Here is a 19,936-nt window from a genome sequence, read left to right as displayed (position 1 = left end):
GTAAACTGGCTCTGCAGCAGCAGCAACATGCCTTGATTTGTAGCATTTGACAATTTCTGTTGTGCAAACATGCCTACCATGGCTGATGTCAAGCTACTAACAGTTTAATGCTTGGCTTATATAATTCCTGAATATATACTAGTTAGCTCTCAAAGTGGTATGAGCCAGCTACAGAACCACCACTGGCCCTATCCCCTCCCCAAATAATTTGTATGCTTTACATTTATCCTGTATGGAATGCTATGAATCTCAGTTCTTATTTCAAAAGCCATCCATTTTTCCACACTGCTGAATTTTGATTTGTTCATACATATAGGTAGAGGTAAAAAAATCAAGAATACAAATTACCCTAATTTGCTCAGATAAGAATATCTGAAGTCATACTTTTTAAAATAAATTAAATCCAGTCAGGCAACTGGGGCAAATGATGGACCTACACCATGCGTATCCTACAAATGATCATATTTTTTAAATCATGAAAAACATCGTAACCTTTGTTTATTTCCCTTTGGAGACCATAGACTTTAGGAAATTATTCAAAAGGAGTGCTATAGCACTACTATTAGTAGTAATGAAAATGGAAAAAAAACCCCAAATGCTTAACAATTAATTGGGAATGGCTATACAAATTATGGCATATTAATATATTACATAGCTATTAATATTACAAAATGTGGAATATATCAATACATGTGTTGATTATGTCAGTATAAAAAAGCCATGGGGCTTCCCTGGTGGCGCAGTGGTTGAGAGTCCGCCTGCCGATGCAGCGGACACGGGTTCGTGCCCCGGTCTGGGAAGATCCCATGTGCCGCGGAGCGGCTAGGCCCGTGAGCCGTGGCCGCTGAGCCTGCGCGTCCAGAGCCTGTGCTCCGCAACGGGAGAGGCCACAACAGTGAGAGGCCCACGTACCGCAAAAACAAACAAACAAACAAACAAAAAAACCTATATAAAACAATGTTATTTGAATTATAATGCTAAATTTATGTGCACATCCATTATAAATACATGAAAATACTCCCAAACTCCCAGGAAAAAACTCTTGTAGAGCCATGTAGCCAGTAAATACCTGAACTGGTTGTAACCTGTTTAATCAATCAATTTCAGTTTTAATTTCACTTTCGGGTAATAAGTAAATACTATAACTTGTTTTAAACCCATCTAATTAAGTAACAACTCACTTCAATCAACAGCCCACTGAAAGCCAACCTGTGACAGCTTCATACTTTAAAACTCAGTCAAGTAGCAGAAGACTCGCTCCAGAAAACTGACTGAGGCTGGTGTCAACCCATTTCTCACCTCTATAACCAACACGAAACATGCTTCTGTGTATGACAAAAAATCATTCAAAAACTGATGTCAACCCATTCTTGTTTCTTTAAACCATGAAAATCCAAAACAAACAAGCCCCTAAATCCTGCATATAATCGTTAGTTTGTTTTGCTCAATGAGACTGTGCCTCACAAGCATAACTCTTTTACTTAACTTGCCAATAAATTCAGTTTTGTTTTTTGTATCAGATTTTGAGTGATGGTCTCATCCTCTGGCAATTCTGGAAGTCCCACTGAAACAGTTTTAAGTGCCCTCACTTGGCAGCTTTCCTTATGACCCTCAGACTAACATGTGCATTCTCCCTGTCCTTTGTTCCCAAATTTCATTTGTCCTTCAAATTTACTTGCAGGTGAATTTATCTCAACAACGATCTGATCTGAGTTCTGATTTGTTTCACTGAGCTCTTGTTGCTAATTTTTTATCCTAGGATTTTTGTTATAAAGACTCAGTCGGTCTTTATAAGGGTCATTAGTTCTAAGTCTTTGTTTAACCTTTAGTTTTGGAAGTGTACTCATTTTATAAATAATTATACCTAATTTCTGTATAAGGTTATTAGAACTTTTGGTTTAGAGGTATACTATTTAGGAAATATTTTTGCTATTAATCTGTTTATGGTTTTGCTGCTTGCTTTACTTTCTTTGTTTGAAAAATTGTACAAAGTCTTGTCTCATGTATTTTATCTTGAATTGTCTTTTGTCACTGAATGTACAAGGAAGTGCTCTATAAAGGACAGATAGAGGCAAAGGCCTAAAAAGTCCCCAGATTAATCAGGATGCCCCAAAGACTAATGGCTGGAGGTCGGTTAAACTAGCAACAAATTTATGCAAAAATAATTAGTCAAATTTTGCCTTGGGTCCTCTAACAAAGCTTTCAAGAGGACACTCTCGCTCTTGTCAATTTGCGAGTCTCTTTGTTTAGTCCATAATGCAGGATCAATGCTTGTCAGATTATTGATCATACAGCACTGTTCTAACCTCTCATTGCTTGAGGAACCAGATGCTTTTCATAAACACACAATTTGACTAACTTGTTTGTTACAGGCTTGTATATATCAAACCTGCAATCTCCTCCTGGAAGAATTTCTGCTTCCTATTTGCATTGCATTATAATCCTAATATTTGCACTTACAATAATAAATGATCTTTTAAAAAATTTAGAATAACATTTTTTTGAGCTTTGGACATGTCAAAATAAATAATACAATTTAGAGGTGCTCTATAAAAATGAAGAGAAAATATCAAACACTCATTAGTTAGCTTCTTTGATTAGTAAACTGAGGCCTCAAAACAAACTGCTGACTCCCAAATAATCTGTTTGATTCTCTAACTTTCTGAAATTACCCTCCCGTATCTCTCTCTATTCAGTTTTGTCTTCACCAATCACTTCACCCCTTCAATTCCTTCCCCTGACCTCCTAAACCATTTCCTAAGGAATTTTTGCAGGAAAAAAAGTAGTCACATTGCCCCAAACTACTTAAAATTGCTAGACCAGAGGCTGTTGTAAAGAAGCTGAATTTAAACCCTGGTCTAGAGTTCAGTTTTAAGGAATTTCTTTTAGCCCAGGAAGACAGAAATTTGCTGCAGAATTCAGGATTTTGTTACTTACTGTCCTGAACTATCAGTTATTTTCCAACTAGTTCACTTAATTGTTAGTCCCTCAGGTGGGAAAAAATGGTTAAAAGCAGTAGGGTAAGAAAGACCAGAAGGACATTTAAATAACTCAGGTCATTACAAAAAAAATTTTTAATTTAAAATTTTTAATAGCCTTTCAAGGGCAAGAAAAATAGAAAAAACACCACACAAAGCCATTTCAGAAGGCTTTCTCTTCAAGATGAATTGGACATAGATTCAAAACTGTGAACAATATAAGAATGAATCAATAGGAAAGTTTAAAAATAGACTTCAGGAGATTTCCAAACAATACTCTGGGTACCTAAATAGTCAAAGTAAAGGGAAACTTGTCTTCTCTTTCTAAAATGTGCTCAGACATAAAATACAGGAATCAGAAAAAACTTGAATGAGAAATTATCAACTTAGAAATTTCCAATTTATGGGTGGCTTTTCAGAGGGGCTTGGATAGTTAACAAGGTAGAAATAAAAAAATTTGTGGCCCTCCAGATAAAAACGACCAAAATATCCTCTGTTCTCTAAGACTCAGGGAGCCTATCCATAAGGACAGCTATAGATATTGCAAGCAGAAAATCCACTGGAAGAAACAACGTTTCATATTAGCTAAAGGTACCTACAGTGTGTATGATTCAGAAAGAAACTGAAGAATCTCTTTGAGTAAAAGTCTCTAAGGATATAGACAGAAAAATTAGAGAAGACTCTATAAGAGTCCAGATTAACCCCTTTCAAATTATCATAAATCTTTCTTTTTTATATTCACAAAAAGATTAGGTCATGGCAGGTATTAAATCAGCAACACCGTCAACATCAAAGACTCATTGCCTTTTATGGCCTATTCCTTGTTTCTGTAGCCAAGGCTTATCCTCCTTGCCTCAGAGCAGTTGCAGCCTTGTTAATTACTTGAAGCATCTACAAACTGTACTAGGACCACCTTTAAATCTGATGGTACAACATACAATCACTATGGCTAACTGAAAACACCTCACTTTTTTCTGTTCGTCTTAACTAATGAAATGTGTGTGTGGTTTTTTTTTTTTTTTGGTATTACCATCCATTGAGTTAATACTTTCAATTCAGAAACTCCACTAACTTTATCCACTGAAAAATAATTTCATGATGGTGTTTCTACAGTTCAAGAAGGGCCATGGCACCTAGTATAAATATTTTGGACACTCTCACAACAATTTATGACTTACTCTTTCTTAAAAATGTAAAGAGGTAATACTAGGCTGGATACATAATAGCACACCAAATCCTGAATCCAGGTATTCCAATTTTGAGTCCAATGAGTTTACTTGTATGAAAACGATATACAATTCTAAATATGCATATAACACCATAGTTAGCAAACATTAATTGGACATCTGCTGTATGAAAAGTAGGTGCTCTAGACTAAAAAAAGTAAACTACAAAGTTCCTGTTCTTAAGATATTTATAATTTAGTGGGATGGGATGTACACATCCAAATATAAGACCACAAGCTATAGCTCAATAAGTACCTAGGATTAGGAGGAGGAAGAGAGACATTAAGGGGTGGTGGTGAAGTGCAAGGGCTTTGAGCCTGTGGCCTAGGTTGAAGGCCAGCTCTGCAACTTAAGGATACATGTGACCAAGGACAAGTTTCTTAACTACTTTAAGCCGTGGTGTTTCCTCATCAGTTAAAAAACAGAAAGAAAAGAATAAAAAGGAGTAACAACATTACTTATTTTATATAACTATAATGAACATTCTTTTGAATCATGTAAGAAACATATTTAGGGCTTCCCTGGTGGCGCAGTGGTTGAGAGTCCGCCTGCCGATGCAGGGGACACGGGTTCGTGCCCCGGTCCGGGAAGATCCCACATGCCATGGAGTGGCTAGGCCCGTGAGCCATGGCCGCTGAGCCTGCACGTCCAGAGCCTGTGCTCTGCAACGGGAGAGGCCACAACAGTGAGAGGCCCGTGTATCGCAAAAAAAAAAACACAACTGCTCAATAAATTATTATTATGTAGGCCTTCCAGACATTTCATGTACCTACCTGTGGCCACTGGGAGAATCCTGGTCTACACTGCTTACCTAATTCTGTGGAACCATATGAATATTTTATTCTAATTTCATGTAATTCTCAGATCACCTAAATTGCTCTCCGAACAGAACGTGGGATAAGGCAGCTTTCTCAGACAGAGAGAAAGCTTTTCCCTTTCCTCAGCCCTACCAATGTGTCTTTTCCTTTCATTTACAGCCCAAGGAGCCAAACAACAGCTTTTCTCATTTTCTCAGTGAAATCATGGATTTCTCTGGTATGACTTGGCAGTTGCAGTCATCATAGATATTTGACCAAGGATGTTTTGTTTCAAAGTCGCTGAAATCACTATCAAAGAATTTTATTCTGTAGAGGAACACTCTTAAATCATGGGAATAAAGGGTCCTTAAATATAATTACGTAAACTAGTGTAAAAGAATTCCTAATCTGCCATATGTAGGCCTAATTTGAATGGGAAATTGTGAGAAACAGGTTTATCCTAATATAATAGTACATTATTATATGCTTCCTCTACTATTATTTTCTAGCAATCTTCAGTTTAACCTTAAAACTGGCATGGACTGATCTCCTCTCAAATAATTACAAATCCACTGAAAAGAACATGAAGAATTGAGTTTCACTCTTATCTCACAAAGAGAATTCAGATCTTTTTTCCTCACTTTTTTTGAGATATAATTGACATATAATACACTGTGTACATTTAAGGTCTGCAAAGCGATGATTTGAGATATCTATATACTGTGAAATGATTAAAACAATCAGGTTAGCAAACACCTCCATCACCTCACATAGTTACCATCTGTGTGTGTGTGTATGTGGAGAGTCAAATCTATTTCTCAGGTTTAGGGTACTGGTGGGCCTTTAAGTGTATAAAAATGGTTAATAAAAATGCTATGGGAGGGCTTCCCGGGTGGCGCAGTGGTTGAGAGTCCGCCTGCCGATGCAGGGGATGCGGGTTCATGCCCCGGTCTGGGAAGATCCCACATGCCGCGGAGCGGCTGGGCCCGTGAGCCATGGCCGCTGGGCCTGCGCGTCCGGAGCCTGTGCTCCGCAACGGGAGAGGCCACAACAGTGAGAGGCCCGCATATCGAAAACAAAAAAAATGCTATGGGAGAAAACTGGGATGAATTAATCCAGGAGATAGAGTACTTAATACTGAGGAGATGAAAGAGAAGAGAATAAATGTAATTAGTCCTAAAACATATGCTCAAGAATCTTTCATTCTTGAGCATAGGCTTCTAAGAGACGGGAATTCAAGTTTGTGTGCAAGAAAATTTTTTTAGGGTTTATTCTTCTTTCTATTACAGGCAAATCTTAATTTACTAACTACCTGTGCATAGAACTGTACATAGAAATGGTATCCTATCTCTCTGCTACCAGAACCTCCCCTACCATAGACGTCCTCTGCTGGGGTGTGCCCACTTGCTAATTCAGTCCCCAAATATCATGTACTTAAGAATGACCTGGCGAGGGGCTTCCCTGGCGGCACAGTGGTTAAGAATCCGCCTGCCAATGCAGGGGACACGGGTTCGAGCCCTGGTCCGGGAAGATCCCACATGCCGTGGAGCAACTAAGCCCGTGTGCCACAACTACTGAGCCTGCGCTCTAGAGCCTGTGAGTCACAACTATTGAGCCCACGTGCCACAACTACTGAAGCCCACGTGCCTAGAGCCCGTGCTCCGCAACAAGAGAAGGCATAGCAATGAGAAGCCCACGCACCGCAACAAAGAGTAGCCCCCGCTTGCCGCGAGTGCTGATTCCCTGGTCCCAACACAAGGATTTGATTCAACAGAACTGGGATACAGCTCAGAAATCTAACTAATAAGCTCACCAGGTAATTCCAATCTAGGTGCTTATAAAATCTTGTTCTATGTCTATCACCAAGGCTTCAGATCTCATTAAAAGCCACCTCTTCTGTGTTAGCACACAACCTAAATAATGACAGCAGTCTTACCAACCTTTCTCAGGGCTCCATGCCTCAGAGAGGTCCAGGAATTATTGGATATATTCAAGGCTCTGGCTTACAGGGACCAGGATTGAGGAATAGGACCAGGATTGAGGAATATTGTGGCTAGTATTTAAACTTACTAGAGATTAAATAGGCTTTTGTAGACTGGCTTATAAAGATACCCACCATACAGAAATACCACTGGGAAATGTACTGACATCTAAAAAATTGGTTCAAGTGAAGCTTGAGAATATACTATAGTAAATTGGGGGATGTAGTCTATATAATTAGAGCACATGAAATGGTTAAAGAGTAAACTCCTGGGCTGCTATAGCCAAAAGGCACATTTAATGACATAAAGGCTTCTTAGAGTCCACTTTCCAGCATATTGGGGAATCCTTTTCAGCTCAGGCCCAACAGCAAACTTACTGTTATCATCACACTATAGAACAAGTGGAAACCTTCTCCACTACCTCAGCCCAGCAGAGTTGAGAGAACATGAATGACAAGCACACAAAGAGAAAGCTGTAGAGCCATGCAATGGAAAATGAGCCTTTCCCAGGGTAAGAAGTAACTAATGGCTGACCATTTAGCACAGAGCATTAGAGGAAGACAGTCTTGCTTGGTGTTGAAAAACAGTCTGTAAATGAAACACTTCATTTAAAGTGCACTTCAAATAAGGTCTAACAATCTGAAAAACTCCTAAAAAGGATTTTGTAATAAGTAATAAGGATTTCGACACAAGGATGTAATCATCTCACTATAGAGATATGTGGGGCCTTATGACCAAGGAAGAAAAATTCATAGACCCAAATAGAGACAAATCTCCTACCACACCTGATGAGATATTTTCACCAGGTCCTTAGAACAAATTGGAAATTATTACCTAAAGTCTTTGTCAGATATGTATGGGTATTACATGTTTAAATGAATGGAAATGTATTCATTCTCAACCAAACCTCTTAATGTCCTAAGGTAGAGAAGCTAAAGAACCTAGTTATTTTTAAAGAATAGTTATGTTAATGAGGTAGCTCCTGCTGGATCATTATACTTAAGATTCAAGTGCTCATAGTGAGCAAACCAAGTGAGAAAATAAGTAAAGTCGCTCAGAGAATGCTATATTATGTCTTAATTTGGATTATACTTCTGGAGTGTAGTTTACAGCTGGCTTTTATAGGCTTGGAAGGAAGACTTATTACAGTTTGAGGAATTTTACAAATCAGGTTTGTAAACAAGCTATAGCATGTTGGTAGCTTGAAGCTGGCCACAGTAAAAGTATTTACACCATGGAAATCAGCAAATGCTACAAATCAGACCCACCTCCCCCACTTCCCTAGCCAGTTGTAAACATTAACCAGCATACCACTGGCTAAACTTAACACTTCAAAATTGCTTTTAAACTGAATTCACTTAGCTTTTAGTTCTTTTTTTAAAAATATAGTTTTAAAATACAATTACAGATATTTTGTTTGCTTGGTGTAAATTGGCTTTTGGTTTAAGAATCCAACTAATCTGTTAATTCAGCTATTCATTTCATTGGCTAATTGCCCTCACTTTTGCTGCCGGAGACATATCTTGTTTATTGTTTATAATTTCACTCTGTTTCAGAGTTAAGAATTCTTCTATTTTAAATTTGTTAAATTTAGTTTTAGTAAAAATTATTATTTTAAAAATATTATTGCCCCTCACCTCATTTTCTCAGGCAGTATTTAAAATTTCTCCACAATTTTATCCAAATAAATAAAACTATCTTCTCAGATAGATGAAGAGGGTAGAAAGTGACCTGCTAAAAAAACTGCTGAAATTAATTAAACTTTTATTTAAAAGTTATTTTATTTTGGAATTTTTTCTATGTTTTTTCTAATTTAAATGAGAATTATTTTGCTGATATCTTAAATGTTCTGAGATTTAAGTATATTTGCATTTTATCTTTTAATTTCATGATGTGTAGTATTTTTGTCTTGAATTTGGTTGCTTTAATTTTAAATATTATTTTTTAAAATAAATTTATTTATTTATTTTTGGCTGTGTTGGGTCTTCGTTGCTACACACAGGCTTTCTCAGTTGTGGCGAGCGGGGGCTACTCTTTGTTGCAGTGCGCGGGCTTCTCGTTGCAGTGGCTTCTCTTGTTGTGGAGCATGGGCTCTAGAGTGCAGGCTCAGTAGTTGTGGCGCACGGGCTCAGTTGCTCCATGGCACATGGGATCCTCCCTGACCAGAGATTGAACCCGTGTCCCCTGCATTGGCAGGCGGATTCTTAACCACTGCGTCACCAGGGAAGTCCCTTAAATATTATTAAAGTAGCTTTGGAAACTACTTTTGCTACTTAATGAGTTTCTCATTTCAATTTCAGATACTTAGATTTATAAGTCCAAACCTGTTCAGGAGTCACTGTTGACTCATTCAGTCAAAACCTTTTCTTTTCATTGACATTTGTAATGCCAACAGTTTACCAACAAGTAGTGATCTCTTAAAGTTTTTTCTATTGTTTTCAGTTTGCTGTTTTTTGTTAGTTAGTTTAGTTTTGTTTTGTTTTACCAAAGGCCTGTTTGCCTGCCTATCTATCCATCTATCTATCAACAGAGCACTGGTTTGTCTCTTTTGGTTTTAGTTTATCTAGCAAAGTATAAGAAGCAGTGACATCTGCTGGTAAGAATGAAAACTCCTTTCCAGAATTTACTATGGAGTTACTCAATCTATGTCAGTGAGTCCTGAGGTAGCAAGTTCAGAAAAGAGAAAAGTCAAAGCAAATAGCCTAATCACTATACAACACTTCAACTATCAACATGATGAATGATTTCTAAAAAAGACAACAGAGTCTAACGGGTATTGTAAACCACATAGAAGATTGTATGCAGGGACTTATTTCATTCTATATCAACTCCTCTCCCCACCTGCTTCTCCAGATCTGAGAGGAGAGATTCACACTCTTTCAATCACAGCACACCAACATCTCTCCATGCAAGGTCCCTTTCTTGTTTTACTTTATCATATTTTTTCCCAGATTCCCACTCCCATTCCTCAACTGTCTGCTCTCAACCACACTTATTCTAACATATATTATTTTGTGTATGTAGAAGTTTTAAAATCACAGATAGTATCATGCTATAGAACTCAAACTTTTTCCCTACTTAATTCAGTATTAATTTTAACATGCTTTTCACCCTATTTTATCTGTTCTTCTAGTGATGGACACCTAAGTTGCCTACAACTTCCTGCTACTACAACTCTATCAGTGCTACAGTGAGTATCCTTATATATTTGCCCTGCTCCACAGAATGGTTGCTCCAATCCGCACTTTAACCAACAGGGCTTGAGTGTTCCCATTTACCCAAATCCTAGCTATCATTTTGTATTTATCCCCATGTTCTACTTTTTGCCTATCTAATGAGTATAAAGTGGTATCTCATTGTTTTAATCTTTAACTGATTATCAATAAGACTTAACATCCCTTAGAAAATGTGTTAGCCATTCAGGTTTCCTTTCTGTTAACTGTCTATACATCCATTGCCTAATTTTTTTTATTAAGTTCAGTTTATCATTTGTGAATGGCTTGGGATTTTTTTAAGATCTTCTTTCAGAGCAGTAAAACTGAGAGGAAGGTACAAAGATTTGCCATATAAATACCACCTGCCCCGACACATGCATTGCCTCTCCCACTATCAACATCACTCGCCAGAATGGTATATATTTTTTTAAGCAAGAATGAACCTACATTGACATCATAATCACTCAAAGTCCATAGTTTATCTTAGGGTTCACTCTTAGTGTTGTACATTCTATGGGTTAGGACAAATGTATAATGACATATATCCATCATTATAATATCTTACAGAGTATTTTCACTGCCCCCCAAATCCTCTGTGCCTGTTCATTTCTCTGCCCCTCATGCTGCACCTTCGGCTCACCCCGAAACCACTGATCTCTTTATGGTCTCTATGGTTTTGCCTCTTCCAGAATATCATATAGTTGGAATCATACAGTGTGTAGCCTTCTCAGATTGATTTCTTTTGTTTAGTAATGCACATTTAAGATTTCTCCATGGCTTTTTGTGGCTGATAGCTCATTTCTTTTCTTTCATGTTGAATAACATTGCATCGTTTGGAGGTACCACAGTTTAAATATCCATTCATTTACTGAAGGACATCCTGGTTGCTTACAAGTTTTGGCAATTATGTATAAAGCTGCTACAAACACCTGTGTGCAGATTTTATGTGGACATAAGTTTTCAACTCCTTTGGGTAAATACCAAAAAGCACAATCATTGGATTATATGGAAAGAGTAGGTTTAGTTTTTAAAGAAATTACCAAACTATCTTTGAAAGTGGCTGTATCATTTTGCATTCCAACCAGAAATTTATGAGAGTTCCTGTTGCTCTACATCCTCATTTGTGGAGCATGTGGTGTTGTCAGTGCTCTGAAATTTGGCCATTCTAATAGGTGTGTAGTGGTTCCTTTGCCTATTTTTGATGGGCATCCCAGTCTTATTTGCAAAACTTCCTTGCACATTCTATATATTAATCCCTTGTTGACTTTTGACATTGTCATTATCTTCTACCAATCCAGTTACTTTGCTTATAGAGTCTCCTGATAAATAGAAATACTTTATTCTGATACAGTAATATCCATCAATTTTTCACTACATGTTTTTTTTAGTGGGGGGGGTCTTAGTGAATAACTGTTTCTTCACCCCAGTTCAGAAGGATATTCTCCAATATTTTATTCTACTAACTTTATAGTTTTAAATTTCATATTTAGTTCTTTAATACAATTGGAGCTCTCTTCCACATATGGTGTTCAGTAGAAATTCAACTTTTTCTTCAAAAAGTGAATTAGTTTTTCCAAACCCCAGCTATTAATCCATCCATTTCCCACTGGTTTATGACATGACCTCTACTGCATACTAGGTTTCCATATATAGAGGGATATTTCTGAACTCTGTTTAGTTTCATCTGGTTTTCTCGTATCTGTGCAGAATCACACCATTTTCATTGCTATGGTTTTCTAGTATGTATTCAATCCCCCAATTTGGATTTTCTTTTAAAAAACTGACAAATCAAAAGAGAACTTAATTTTTCCATATAAGTTATAGAAAAATGTGTTGAATTTCTCAAAAAATCCTGTTGTAGTTTTAATTGGAATTGCACTGAGTTTATTGATTAATCTGGGGAAAAAAATTCTCTACCACATTAAATCATCCTGTCTGGAATCATATTATATCTCTCTGGTTTATATAAATTTTCCTTTATGATCTTTAATGAAACTTTGAAAATATTTTCTCCATAAAGGTCTTTATATTTTGGATTTTGGTAGTTAACTATCAAAGCTTTTTTTCTTTTTTGCTATTGTGAATGGAGAAAGAAACATGACCCTCTTAATTAATATATCTGGTTATAATCTTCAGGAAACTCTAATAAGAATTTATCATCATTTTATACCCACTCACCTGAAATGGCTTCAGGAATGTTTCCTCCATTGCCAGCCTGCCATACTCAGTGAAAAGCTACAAGGAAAATCACACACACACACACACACACACACACACACAGAGAGAAAACTTCAGTATCTGCAAAGTTTTACTTCTTGGTTTTCTTCCACTAATCTTTTTCTCTAGCTGTAACGTAATACTGTATTATTAAGATTAAAATAATCATTTTAAGTAACTAAGTATTAGATAAAGCAGAGCTACAGTAATTATATATTTTAAAATTAAGGACATAAAGTACATTTTAAAAATGAAGTTTCCATTTTAAAGGTAACCCCTTTTATATCTAAAATGTAGGACAATTTTTTTTGTGGGGAAGATGGGGGACAATGAAACATGTTAAATGACCTTTCAAAGCAAAACTTTCATAGATTAGACCAGAGAGCTATAAACTAAGTAGGATAATTTACTGTTGTTGCCAGAGGAAATTTAATGTCCTGATGGTCTTGATCATTACAAAGACATACAGGCATTTGGTTTAAGAAGTGAAGAATCAAATACACCAACTTCTTTTATTTTTTTATTGCTCCCAATTGAGAGGTACCATATCATTTTGTATTGCCAGAAATGTAAGGTTTTGGAGAACATAGACTTGAGGGGGTGATTGTGATTGGGCCTCTGGTGAGAGTTCCGTCCAGACTGGCCAAGTGGATTTCCCCATATATACACAGGAAATGCCGCTTCATCACACGAGAGTACCAAGCCACAGAGGCTTCTCAGAGCTGGGGAAGGATGCCGACACAGAGGATTCCTTTCCTTTGCCCCTTTAGAATAGCCCCCAAAGTACCACACTGCCTCTCCTGTGAAAACTATGGGAATCTAGAAAGCAAATGGTAATAACTAGGCATCTGATTACAGTGATTAAATGAAAGTCTAGAATATGTCTAAAAGGCAACAGGTCCAGGGATTAGAATCATTATTCATTCTCATTAGAAACATTTACTAACATAATTTGAATTCACAATCTTTTTTGAGGAAGGATGAGGTGTTGTCATTTACAGGAAAATTTTTAAATGATCTCAAAAAAGATTACTTAATATCAAAGCTCAAAATCAGTCCTTTTTTAGAAATCCTAAACTGGTATTGAACAGTGCCATGTCATTAACTTGGAAAGCAACTGGCTAGGTTATGACACATGCCTAAAGAAGCAATTGCACTCATTCTAAGAAACATCTAACAATTATTTGGCATACTGTCTATTTGTCATAAATGGCCAGTGTGATATACTAGAAACATATTTGGGAGTAATGCTAGATGTGAACTCCAAATGATATTTCCACTCTCACAGATCACCCTGCATTATCATCCTTTGTTATTTGTTAAACTGCACAGGGCTCTTATTGGCAAGATAAAATAATACATTGAAAGCAAAATTTTCTATAAAATATGCAGAGGAAAACTATCAGAGAAACAATAGGTTTTTCTATGTAGCTGAGAATAACATGAATTGAAAAAGAGTAGACAGAGATGCGAACTATCTTTAGGAAACATCTAATCTTCCACTTATTTGAGATTTAAAGGCTGCTTGGAGAGTGGAAGAAGCACCGAGTCCAATCAGATGATCAAATTTCTATTCCCACTCTGCCACTAACTAGCCACATGAGTTTAGGCAAGTTACTTTTTTTTTCAGAAAAACATTTCTCATCCATAAAATATTAAGGATAAATTAGGTGTCACTGATATCTTTTTCAGATCTAAAATAGAATTATATGAGTAATCATCAGGTAGTCCCCCATAGTTCTTAGCTATAAAGTGGTCCACAGGAAAAAAAATCTGGCATACAACTGATACCATACTAACAGTTATTAAATCCCTGACCATAGGACTTCAACTTCATATTCTGGGTCACTTTTAAACCAAAGGTTCTTTCTCCACTCTAATTTGCCATATATTTTTCCATATACAGGGTTGACAGCAAATAGCTTTACTGAAACAAAGGACTTTGAAAACTGAATTAGAAAGAATATAATCATACAGGGCTAGAACTAGAAACCTGGAAATGGGAAAACCTCCATTTGGTTATGTTTTTAAATCTTTCTGACTGTTATGTTTTCCAAGTACAAGAAGACCCCCCCAAATCCTAAAGTTCTGCTGTACATGCTCAAAAGGTTACTAGATATACAAAAGAGACTATAAATAGTGTTACCTGAAGGTGCTGAAGATCATCCTCCTGCACATTTTGAGATAAGTTATATACCTTGATTAAGAAATAAAGTCAAAATGAGAAAATAATTAGCAGCATACTAAGCACTTATTTTGTTATTCTCTATTTTTTGAAATAACAATTTCACAAAATCAAACTCTCTCACATGTATTTATAAGACCTTAAGAGAGAAGTAAAGAAAGCCTGAGAGACAATAAATAATGTACAATGATCATAAAATTTTTCCAGAAATACAGTAGCTACCTGATTTGGAGACAGAATATTAAAATTATTTTATGAACCTAATTCAACAATTAGTAAAAAATAATCATTCTTACAAGCATATGAAAATAATAATAATCTAGATCTTAATAACCCATATATAAAATTTTGTCTTGAGAAATTATGTTAGCTTCTATACAATCAATTGTTTAAGTCTATAGAAAGTTCCATCATATGGAAGTTAAGTTCTGAATATCATGCTTACATCCTTGAACATATGCATTATTGCTTCACGAACAGATCACAGCATTAAGGTGAAATTCTTTTTTTCTAAGGAGGAGGATAAATATCAGTAACTTCAAAGAAAAGTTAATGATGTTTATATGTTTATGTACTGATACAGTATACTTTGTGTACTTATTTAAATAACAGACCACTTCTCCGATAATAATAAAAAATAGTCATTACAAAGGACTTAGAGTTTTCAGCAAAAATATTTAATGTCTCCAGGAAAAATATAAATAGTAAATAATAAATATTTAAAAGGCAAAATCAATCTGGTTTTAATTGACTTGTGTAAATTGCACATACTGTTGACTATGAAGAAGTTAGATATTAAGTTGGTATTTTAAAGGCTAATTAAATTAAGAAGTATATTTTTAAAAGTTAGTCAGTCTTACACCTACATTAATGAATAGATCATCCAGACAGAGAATCAATAAGGAAACACTGGACTTAAACAATACATTAGATCAGATTGACTTAATAGATATACAAAGATCATTCCATCAAAAAGCAGCAGAATACACATACTTCACAAGTGAACATGGAACATTCCCTAGGACAGATTATATGTTAGGTCACAAAACAAATATTAATAAATTCAAAGAAGAATGAAATCATATCAAGCACCTTCTCCAACCACAATGGTATGAGACTAGAAATCAATCACAAGGGGAAAAAATGGGGAAAATCCCACAAAAATGCTGAGATTAAACAATGTGCTACTGAATAACGAGTGGATCATCAAAGAAATCAAAGAAGAAATTTTAAAAAACATAAAGATAAATGAGAGCAGAAATACAACATACCAAAATCTATGAGATGTGGCAAAAATGCTTCTGAGAAGGAAGTTCATAGCAATATAGGTCTACCTCAAAAAAACGAGAAAAATCCTGAATAAACAATCTAACTTTACACCTAAAAAGACTAGAAAAAAGAACAAACAAAGCCCAAAGTTAGTAGAAGGAAGGAAATAATAAGGATCAGAGCAGAAATAAATAAAATAGAGACTAAAAAAAAAAAAAGAAAACATCAATGAAACTAAGAGCCAGTTGAAAAAATAAAATCAACAAGTCATTAGCTAGACTAACCAAGAGAAAAAGAGAGAGGGCTCAAACAAATAAAATCAGAAATGAAAGAGGAGAAATTACTACTGATACCACAGAAATACAAAAGATCATAAGAGACCACTATGAACAGTTATATGCCAACAAATTGGAAAACCTATAAGAAATGGATACATTTCTAGAAACATGCAATCTTCCAAGACTGAATCATGAAGAACAAAATGTCTGAATAAACTGATTACTAATAAGGGATTGAAACAGGAGTCAAAAATCTCCTAACATGCAAAAGCCCAGGACCAGATGGCTTCACTGGCAAATTCTATAAAACATTCAAAGAAGATTTAATACCTAGCTTTCTAAAAATATTCCAAAAAATTGAAGAGGAGGAAAATCTTCCAAACACATCTTACGAAGCCAGCATTATCCTGATACCAAAACCAGAGAAGGACACCACAAAAAAGGAAATTACAGGCCAATATCCCTGATGAATATAGGTACAAAAATCCTCAACAAAATATCCGCAAACTGAATCCAACAATACATTAAAAGGGTCATACACCATAATTACGTGGGATTTATTCCAGGGATGCAATGATGATTTAACATCCACAAATCATTCAACACAACACATCACACTGAGAAAATGAAGGTTAAAAATCATATGATCATCTCAATAGATGCAGAAAAAGCATCTGACAAAATTCTTCCATTTATGATAAAAACTCTCAACAAAGTGGATATATAGAGGAAATGTACCTCAACATAACAAAGACTATATATGACAAACCCAGAGCTAACATCATACTCAAGGCAAAAGGCTGAAAGTTTTCTCTCTAAGATCAGAAACAAAACAAGGATGCCCACTCTTGCCACTGTTATTCAACATTGTGTTTGAAGTCCTAGCTACAGCAATTAGGCAAGAAAAATAAATGGCATCTAAACTGGAAAAGAAGAAGTAAAACTGTCACTGTTTGCTATTTCATGATACTATATATAGAAAACCCTAAAGACTCTAACAACAGAAAAACCTGTTAGAACTAATAAATGAATTCAGTAAAGTCATGGGATACAAAATCAATATACAGAAACCCATGGCATTTCTATATACTAATAATAAACTATCCAAAAAAGAAATTAAGAAAACAATTCTATTTACAATTGCATCAATAAGAATATACCTAGGAGTAGATTTAACCAAGGAGATGAAAAACCTGTACACTGAAAACTGTACACCACTGATAAAAAGTTAAATACACCAAAAAATGGAAAGATATTCAGTCCTCATGGATTTAATATTGTTAAAATGTCCACACTACCCAAAGCAATCTATAGATTCAATGAAATCCCTATCAAAATGCCAAATGCATACTTTACAGAACTAGAACAAATAATTCTAACATTTGTATGGAATCAAAGAAGCCCCTGAATAGTCAAAACAATCTTGAGAAAGAACAAATCTGGAGGTATCACAGTCCCTGATTTTAAACTTTATTACAGAGTTATAGTAATCAAAATAGCATGGTACTGGCACAAAAAAGACACATAAATAAATGGAATGGAATTGAAAACCCAGAAATAAACCTATACATATATGGACAAGTAATCTATGATAAAGGAGCAAAGAACGTACAAAAAAGAGAAAGGACAGTCTCTTCAATAAATGGTGCTGGTAAAACTGGACAGCCACAAGCAAAAGAATGAAACAAGACCACTATCTTACACCACACACAAAAATTAACTCAAAGTGGATTAAAGACTTGAATGTAAGACCTTAAACGATAAAATTCCTAGAAGAAAACAGGTGGTAACCTCACTGGCATCTGTCTTAGTGATGCTTTTGTGGATCTGATTTGACAGGCAAGGGAAACAAAAGCTAAAATAAACAAATGGGACTATATCAAACCGAAAAGCTTTTGCAGAGTGAAGGAAACCATTATTAAAACGTAAAGGCAACCTACTGAATGGGAGAAGATATTTGCAAATCATACATCCAATAAGGGGCTAATATCCAAAATATATAAAGAACTCATACAACTCAGCATCAAAAAAACAAACAACCCAATTAAAAAATGGGCAGAGGATCTGAATAGACATTTTTCAAAAGAAGACATACAAATGGCCAACAGGCACAAGAAAAGATGTTCAACGTCACTAATTATCAGGGAAATGCAAAACAAACCACAATGAGATACCACCTCACACCTGTTAGAATGGCTATTATTGAAGAGATAAGAAATAATACATGTTGGCGAGGATGTGGAGAAAAGGGAACCCTCATACACTGTTGGTGGGATTGTTAATTTGTGCAGCCACTAGGGAAAACAGTATGGAGATTCTTCAAAAAGTTAAGATCAGAACTACCATATGACCCAGCAATTCCACATCTGGGTATTTACCTGAAGAGCATGAAAACAATATTCAAAAGGATATATGCACCCCTATGTTCAATGCATCATTATTTACAATAGCCAAGATATGGAAGCATAACATATGTTGGATGCTAAACATAACATATTTAGCATCCAACAATGGATGAATGGATAATGAAGATGTAACACACACACACACACCCCACACACACACTGGAATACTACTTGGCCATAAAAAAGAAGGAAATCCAGACTTTGTGACAACATGGATGGACCTTGATGGTATTATGCTAAGTGAAATAGGTCATATGGATAAAGACAAATACCATGTGACTTTACTCATAAGTGGAATCTAAAAACAAAAACAAAATGAACAAATAAAATAAAATAAAAATGAACTCATAGAGATCAGATTAGTGGTTACCTGGGGAGAAGGGGGGTGAGGGCTGGGCAAAATGGATAAAGGGGGTAACTGTATAGTGATGGGTAGTAACTAGACTTGTGGTGGTGATCACTGTATACAGATGTTGAACTATAATGCTATACACCTGAAACTTATATAATAATTTTTTTTAAAAGCTAGGTAATCATAGGTTATAATCATGACTTATTTTAAAGTCCTTTACAAAAAAAATCAGTCTTCCTTCTATCCATGCTTTCATTGTCCTAACTACACATAATGCCCTGGTTGCTGGTTCACTAGCTCCATTCTCCCCACATGCTTATAATTTCACCTTTGACTTACTCATCCTAACCACTTTGCCTTTCCTACCTTCTAAAACTATTTTACCTTTCTTTGATGGTCTGCTTCTTGGTTACTGTCTCTTTTTGCTCTTTCCGGTGAATAGAAAATCTAAAAATTGTCTTAAAATTTTTAGGCTATGTGTTCTGTGATCATAGTAAAACCCTCAAGGACTTTCAGGACAATTTATAAAGCACACAATAACTTCAAAAACAATACTTAAAAAAAGAGAGAGGAAAAAAGGAAAGAAAGACATTTACTTTCCTAAATGCACATTAAGATACTATAAAAAGTTGTGAACATATATAAATGTTTTTACATTTAGAAATGTTTCTACTGGCTATATAAAACAAAATTTGCATTTATAAATCTTATTTCATTAAATGTAACTAATAATAGGTAGTCTCAGTGTATCTATATACATTATAAGATTTAATATTATTGACTTTATTGTAGGCTTGAAATAGAAAAAATTATCAATTAGATAATATAACATTTTCTGACTAAAGCAGGCAATTTGAAAACTGATCAGAAATTAGATCACAGTAATAAAACAATTGCACTCTTAAGGAAATCATAAGAACTGGTATGCTAATTGAGTCAAATAATATATATAATTTACCATTTCTGTTGTTTGTCTCACTACCACATATATATAGAAATACATATATTCATAATTTTTATTTAAAGAAACAT

General features: G+C 35.3%; 1 protein-coding gene across 1 annotated transcript in view; it reads right to left on the bottom strand.

The window, feature by feature from the left end:
• The window catches only part of ATL1 (atlastin GTPase 1), a gene marked incomplete at both ends in the record, with an annotated part of 64,984 nt that overhangs the window by 15,177 nt on the left and 29,871 nt on the right, over positions 1-19,936 (bottom strand). The window contains 2 exons of the mRNA XM_079699281.1: positions 12,377-12,433; positions 14,562-14,612. Of these exons, the coding sequence (XP_079555407.1) occupies positions 12,377-12,433; positions 14,562-14,612 (108 nt within the window). The remainder of the gene's footprint in view (positions 1-12,376; positions 12,434-14,561; positions 14,613-19,936) is intronic.

The sequence above is a fragment of the Hyperoodon ampullatus genome (assembly GCF_949752795.1).
Source record: "Hyperoodon ampullatus genome assembly, chromosome: 3".
NCBI lineage: Eukaryota > Metazoa > Chordata > Mammalia > Artiodactyla > Ziphiidae > Hyperoodon > Hyperoodon ampullatus.
Note: the sequence above shows the minus strand (reverse complement) of the source record. Positions and strands in the feature narration are given on the sequence as shown.